Source organism: Lipotes vexillifer, unplaced genomic scaffold, assembly GCF_000442215.2.
Source record: "Lipotes vexillifer unplaced genomic scaffold, Lipotes_vexillifer_v1.1 scaffold397, whole genome shotgun sequence".
In the NCBI taxonomy this organism is placed as follows: Eukaryota; Metazoa; Chordata; class Mammalia; order Artiodactyla; family Lipotidae; genus Lipotes; species Lipotes vexillifer.
The window spans coordinates 2,247,860-2,255,164 of NW_006772681.1; the positions used below are offsets into that span (position 1 = coordinate 2,247,860).

The following is a 7,305-nucleotide window of genomic DNA, read 5'->3' on the forward strand; positions in this document are numbered from 1 at the left end:
AAAAAGAGTGCATTGAGGGGGACTTCCCTGGTGGTGCAGTGGTTAAGAATCCACTTGCCAATGCAGGGGACACGGGTTCAAGCCCTGGTCCGGGAAGATCCCACATGCCACGGAGCAACTAAGCCCGTGCGCCACAACTACTGAGCCTGTGCTCTAGAGCCTGCGAGCCACAACTACTGAGCCCACGTGCCACAACTACTGAAACCCGCACGCCTAGAGCTCGTGCCCCACAGTAAGAAGCAAGCGCACTGCAACAAAGAGTAGCCCCCGCTCGCCACAACTAGAGAAAGCCCGCATGCAGCTGCGAAGACCCAACACAGCCAAAAATAAATAAATAAATAAATTTATATATTAAAAAAAAAGAGTGCATTGAGGAGATGGACACTTGGATGTAGTTAAACATTAAGTTAAGGAACCTAAAATTTGATCCTGTCCTGTTTGAAAGGACCCATGGATGTTCATTCAGAGCATTTCCCTTAAGTGTAAGTGTCAGCTGACTTACGTATTTTTCCTCTTCTAGATGGCAGACTGTGGTGGACTCCCCCAAGTAGTTCAGGTAAGGAGATTTTTTTAAAAGCACCCATTTGATTCCAGCTCTCTGACTGTGCAAAGATTAATGCCTTCTCATTTTGTCCCCCTAGCCTGGGAAGCTCACCGAGGCCTTCAAGTACTTTTTGCAGGGAATGGGCTACAGTGAGTAGTACACAACTTTCTATTCTGCCAAAGATTTATTGATAATGGGGTCATTCTGGCATCTGATGAGTACTCAATTCTCAGGGCTTAACCTCTGTGCTAGCCAGCCTGAAATCAAGTAGAAACCAAAAGGTTTATGGAACATTCATCTGTGCATATATATAAAGATGAGCTAATGCTTATTAAGCACTTACTTTGTGCCAGGCACTCTATATTCTTAACCTTGAGAGGTAAGTTCTGTTATTAGTCCCATTTTATAGAAAAGGAAACTGAGGCTCAAAGAGTCTAAGCACCTTTCCCAGGGTAACAATTCAGCTGCAGAGCCATGATTCAAACCCTGGCAGTCTGACTCCAGAGCCCACATTTTCAACCACTGAAGCTTAGCCAGATCTAGCTGTGAATCTGAAGTTGTTATTTGCATCTGAACTCAGCTGGTTAATGACTCCTGGACTAGAGAAACAAAATGGAGACTCCAGAAGAAAAGAAGTTAAATCAGTTAAGTCTGCTCCACCACAGGAGATGAACTTGCAGAATATTTTAGAGTGAATCCAAGGATGTGTCCATATCATGTGCCACTGTCCTGGTCTCTTGTATTGTGAGACCCCTGAGCTTTCTCATTTGTCACAGAATATCCACACTTGCTCCTTTCTTGGAGTTATAAAAAGGAAAACTCTTCTATCCAGGTACAGAGCTCTTTATCCAGTAGGGTGATTTTTCTCCTGTCTTTGGTATCAATGTGTTTAATGACGATTGGGCAGCTGCTCTGGGCAGCAGCTGAGCCCCTGGGTACAGCCCTGTACCTGGCAGGCAGCTCGTGTATGTCTCGTCTAGAGTGGCTGTGTCATCCCCGTCTGTGAGCCACTACCAACCGAGCCCACACCCATATCCCTCTGGGAGGAGCAGAAGTCCCTCTCCTTTCCTAGGAAGCAGCTGATCTTCCAGCTGTTGGATCCATTTCTGATCCAAGCAGGTTGGCTGTTTATAGGGAAGGAGAAAACCTTTGACTAGTTGAGAGAAGTAACATCTGAGATGTTACTGAAGCATCAGTTGGCCTCACCTCCTTTCTGGGGCCTTAAAATAAAACTTCACCCCTGGCTTAGAGTGTTCTGTCAGCGTCTGCTAGGCAGTCAAGGTTGCCGCTCGGCACTGTCGGATCACTAACCTGCCTTTTCCTGTGTCCATCCTGCTTCCAGTCCCGTATGTGCAGCTCAGTCACCTGAGCACCGAGTCAGGTACCTTTCTCTATGCTGGCCCCTGCCCCTGCCTCCCAGCCATGCTCTCCTGGCTGCATTGGCTGCCCGCAGCATGTCCGTGGTTTTCCTGTGCAGTGAGAGCCCGATAGAACGTGGCTCGTTGTGCCCTGTGCGAGTTAGCCTGCAGGTCCCGCCCTGGTTCCCCCAGGAGTAAAGGAGCGGGTTGTAACAGCCAGGGTCACAGCGGCAGCTGAAACTTTATAGGCAGGGCCCCTCCTTCACCACCACCTACTTACTGATCCTTGAGTTAATCCCCAGACACTGGATTCTCAATTAGGAGCGTCAGAGCCTGTGCCCGGAGAACTGCAGGTGATGGCATCTTCAGACCCCAGCATTGAAATGGCAGCTGGGGGAGTGGCTCGTGTCTCAGAAAGATAGGCAGGGGGGTATGCCAGGTAAGGCCCTTTCCTGGCCAAGCTGGAAGGACCTTACAGACAAAGCAGTGGCAGTAGGCAGGAGTCTGAGTTAAACAGCCACCTCCCGTGCCCTTGCTCACAGGCAGCCTGTACCTCACCCCCTATGCAGAGACCAGCTCCAGGCCCGCCTGCCCTCCCTACACCTCATCTTCCTACATGTCTCCTCCCCAGGTAGCAAGGGTCGCCTGTGGACACGGATGGTAGTCTTGTTATATCGGGCTTGCACTGTGTTTGTGAAACACCGTCATACTTGTGTTGGTGTGGTTTGTCTTTCTTTGGTTTAGTCTTGCATGCACTGTAGGTTTTGGTTACCTACTTGGGTTCCCAAAACCTCCTTCCTAATCACCTTATGAATGGCATGGGCATAGCTAAGAGGCTATACTCTGGACTTAGGTTTCCCCTTGTTCTGCTGTGGACTAGAATCAGCTGAGATTCCAGCCAGAACCAGAGGATTAAAGCAGCCTTGCCTAGAGCCCCTCACCTAGAGCCAGTAATGCAAAGTGGGGATGGCTGTGTCTTGTCCTGGTGTCACCTTAAATGGGTTGGGAAAGCGAAATGTAAAGCTTTTGGTGAAACTTCTAGATTAGCTGAGTTTAACCAGGGTTCCCTCCTATAGTCCTCTTGGTTCTTTCTTACAGTCCCATCTGCCAGCATGACCCGGCTCGCCCGATCACGGACCCACTCCACCTCAAGTAGCATCGGCTCTGGAGAAAGTGCCTTCAGCCGATCTGTCACCAGCAATCACTCAGATGGAGCTCAAGAATCCTCTGAGTCTCCTGATGTTCTGGACAGACACCAGACCATGGAGGTGTCCTGCTAAGCAGATGCTCCTCCCCTGGACCATGCAAGTCCATCCTCCTTCAAACAACCATTCCATAATATAACACTTCATCCAGCAAACTGGCATCTATCTATCTTTAAGTCTTGCATGGCCACTGACTCTCTCTTTCTGGTATCCTGGATTAATCATCCTCTTTGCCTGCCCACCCCTCTTTTTGTATGTACCGAGAACCACTTCCATGCCATCACTGTAGCATTCCAACACCTTCAGCTGATCAGATCTCCACATCTTCTCTTGCCAGCTTTTCCCTGTGCTTTCCCAACTGTGTAGCTAAGATTGTTTGATCCTGATGTATGTGTGTGAGCACGCGTGTCTGTGTTTGTGTGTACATAGTTCTGTGATTTTAGACAGGCTTTCTTGTAGAGCTTCTGCAAAAAACAAAAAAAAAAGGGACTCTTTTTTTGCATTTTCAGTGGTGTTTTTAGGGGAAATATTCAGAGCAGGTTTCTAGGTTGGGTAGGCCATTGCATTCTCTTTCGTTTCCATGTTGGTCAACGAGATCTGCAAAGTGACTTCAGGAGAGAGCAGTTGTGAGGAACGTGGAAGATCATGGTTCCTGTTTGGATTGTTGACTGTGACCAACAGAAGGGAGGCTGTTACATAGAGAAGCAGCCGGGTGGCCAGCCACCTTCTCCTCTCCAAATGAATTCATATCTACTATTCTGTGAATAAAAGGGAGGGATATGTTCTCTTAGAAGCCCACGAATGAAGAGGTTCTGATGCAACGTGGAGTTTTTCCCAAGGAGTGAGTGTGGCTTAATCACTGGACTTTTTTAGCACAGGAAGGGGAAAACGAAATTCCAGGCCTCTGCTCTGTCAGAACAAAACTGAGTCCCTGCAGTGTCTGATACCACATACCAGACGTCTGCAGGAAGCGCCGCCCAGGAGGAACACTCTCCATCCCTCGATTGCCCCAGAAGGGAGAGGTATAGCCTGAAAATTATGTGCATGATGAGGAAATGGCTGGGGAGAGAGGAACAGTATAGACTTGATTTCAGCAGACTTAATGGAAGCTAAATGAAAGTCAGATAGAACCCATTTCTCAGGAAGTTATTCATTCCTGTGAACTCCCTTTTGTAGGAGAGAAGGGGCCAATCTGTAAGGGCAGCCTGTCCGGGTAGAATTTTGTTCAGTCCGCTGCTATGTGAGGGAGTCACAGCCACCCAGAGAGTGTCACCAGGAGGAGGGTGAAAGCAACTGCCACCCAGTAAGGGCCCAGCTTTGAGGGCATTGAGATGTTACATAGAGAAGGGTTACACAGTTCTGATCTTAGGAAGGGGCTTTTCAGATGTAGCATTTGCTTTCTTCTGAGATACGGAATGCGTTACTCTGTCAGAGTACAACTTTTTACGAATGATGAAATAAAGCTGTATGTGTCTCATTGTTACCCGGTGGCTGGTGTGACTTCTCTCAAGCCACTTCCTGGGGCTCAGGGGGGTACCGAGTGGCTGCATGTGGGCTCCGTGCTGGGCATACTCACATACCTGATGATTATCCACCCAGCAACACTGTCCATTTAAAGTGAGGAAACCAAGACCCAGGGTAAATAATTTGCCCGAGGTCATACCAGTAAGCCAGCCGAGATTGAACCCTGAGTCCATCTGACACGCCTGTATTCCTCTCAAACCGAAAACCTGACCGTGAGAAGCCTGACCGTGAGGTGATGCGGGAGAAGCCAAGATCTTGGAAAGGCATTCTGCATCTCAGCTCCGCCTTCTTTGCGCAGTTGCCACCTCCCACCCCTCATGTAGTAATCTGCAGCCACCTGCCAGGGCTCCTCCAACAGACCAGACTGTATTTCGCCAGAAGGGTCTGTCTTCATACCCACCAAGGATAATTTCAGGAGGCAGCCGTCTCAGGTCAGTTTTGAATGGTCCAGGGGCTGCGGCTACCACTACATCGAGGTTGCTGTGTCTGTGGCAGATACTTGTAAAATGACTCGACCCTGTCCATCCTGGTAAGGGACAGAAAACAAATGCATGTGGGCCGATACAGGTGACCGTGCTGAGGTCCTTACAAAAGAGGCAAAAGCAGAGTTCCAGAGCTGGAGGTGGTCTCATGGGCACAGTTGCTCTACGAACCCACCTTGCTCCAGCTGCCTTGGCTACACATCGGCAGGGATGGTTGCCTATTTCCCACCTTGGCTGTGTGCCTGGAGTTGGGCCCCAACTGGCTGGGGCCCCACACTCATCCTCTTCTCATTTTCATTTCCTTTCTTCCTATTCAATATATTCCAAAAAAAAAAAAAGTTGGGGTGCCTGCTTTGTGAGAGGCAAGGAAGTGGCCAGGTAGATGCTCCCTACCCAAGATGGTTGTGTGAAGCTTTTCCGTATAAATTGTCACACCCAGTTCTCATGGCGACTCTGCAAAGTGGCAGTGTGTTTTACAGACAAAGAACAGCTGAGGAAAGTTAAGTGATTTGGCCAAGGACACCTAGCTAGAAAAAGTTCCCAGTTCTTCCAAAATCGATGCATTTTCATATTTTATTAACTACAGGCTGCGCCCTTACACCTTCCTGAATGTTCCTCCTACTGAGCCAGTAAGGTAGACCCTATTCCAGTTTTGTGGATGAGAAAACAGGCCCAGAGGTAACCAATTTACAAATGGTCAAAAAAGTAACAAAGCAGCAGATCTTGGCTTTAAACTCTCTAATTCTCAGGTGCCTCCCTGAGTGGAACGGGAGAGGATATGGTGGGATTTTTTTGAGACCGTAGATGGTCATTCCCTACTTCCTTCCTCGTTCATGGGCCTCTCCTTAAGGCCAGTCCAAAAGTCTGCCTGTCAGATGGTAAGATGGACGTCGCGGTGGTATGGAGGCAAGAGCAGGAGGGTGGGCCTGTGATCAGTTCCCTCCCAGCCACAGGCCACATCCTTGAGTGGCCGTCACCCACCCTAACATCCTGGTTAGAACCTCCACTCTGGCTTCCTCAGCTCTCCATGCCGGGTGCCGCAGGAGTTAAATCTCAAACCAGCCTTCCCCGGGAGAAAGGGAGAACCTGAGCCCAGGTGTGCTCAAGGCCCCAGAAAAGGCTGCATTGTCTGTGAAATAGCGGTTTTGTGTTAAAAGCAACTGTCTCCAGGATTGCTAAGCCCCTAATGGGGAGGCAGTGAATGGGTGGTTATTTAGATACTAATGAGCTGAGATTTTTATTAATTTAAATTCAAAAAAAAATTTTTTTGTTTTGGCCACGCCACACGGGCTTGTGGGATCTTAGTTCCCCAAGCAGGGATGGAACCCGGGCCCTCAGCAGTGGAAGCGTGGAGTCCTAACCACTAGACCACCAGGGAATTCCCTAAATTTAAATTTTAATGACTGATTTAAACATACCAATCAAAGGGGGTTCTATCAGAGATTCTTTATCCTAGCCGAGTGGTTCTTAAGTTCAGGGTGTGCATCAGAATTACCTGGAGGGCTTGTGAAAACAGGTTGCTGGCCCCCTACCATGGAGTTTCTGATTGGGTAGATGAGAGCCTGAGAACTGGCATGTCTAACAAATTTCCAGATGATGCTGAGGCTGCTGGCCTAGGGACCACACTTGCAGAACCACTGTCCAGGTCCTGCTACACAAAGTGTGGTTCCCAAACCAGCAACATGGGTATCGCCTGGGAGTTGTTAGCAATGAAGAATCTTGGACCCCACTGAACCAGAATCTGCTGTTTAACCAGATCCCCAGGGGATTCCTATACACATTAAGGATTGGGACACTCCAAGGCAGTGCTTCCCATACTTGCTAGTCAAAGGAATCTCTTGGAGTGTTTAAGATTCAAATTTTTGGGCTGCTTCTCTGGTGACTTGGGTTCAGAAGATGTGGGGGGAATCCGAGGGATCTGATACTAACAAGCCGCTCAGGTGATTATTATGACCAGGTAAGCATGGGAAACTCCTGCTCATTTAGCTTGGTTCTGTGGTCCTTGGATCAGACCAAGCCACAAAGTCAGAGAGAAACCTCTCCCTCCAGGATCATGACGAGGCCGCTGCTTCTCCCCCATAAACAGGAACTTGGGGAAGGTGGCTCCTCGATGGTCTGTGATGCCGTCAGAGGAAACGGGTGGTTGTGAGAACCACAGAGCCTGCAGATGTGAACTGGGAGCCCCAAGGACC

At 48.9% G+C, this 7,305-nt stretch overlaps 1 protein-coding gene across 3 annotated transcripts in view; it reads left to right on the forward strand.

The window, feature by feature from the left end:
* The window catches only part of NDRG3 (NDRG family member 3), a 61,027-nt gene extending 57,452 nt beyond the window's left edge, over positions 1-3,575 (forward strand). Inside the window, exons 10-12 of one of the 3 annotated variants that reach the window (XM_007447739.1) lie at positions 521-556; positions 642-693; positions 3,001-3,575. In XM_007447739.1, the coding sequence (XP_007447801.1) occupies positions 521-556; positions 642-693; positions 3,001-3,182 (270 nt within the window). In that variant the 3' untranslated portion in view covers positions 3,183-3,575. The remainder of the gene's footprint in view (positions 1-520; positions 557-641; positions 694-3,000) is intronic. The other 2 variants (XM_007447738.1, XM_007447737.1) reach the window with 2 other exon arrangements.
* The last annotated feature ends 3,730 nt before the right edge of the window (positions 3,576-7,305 follow it).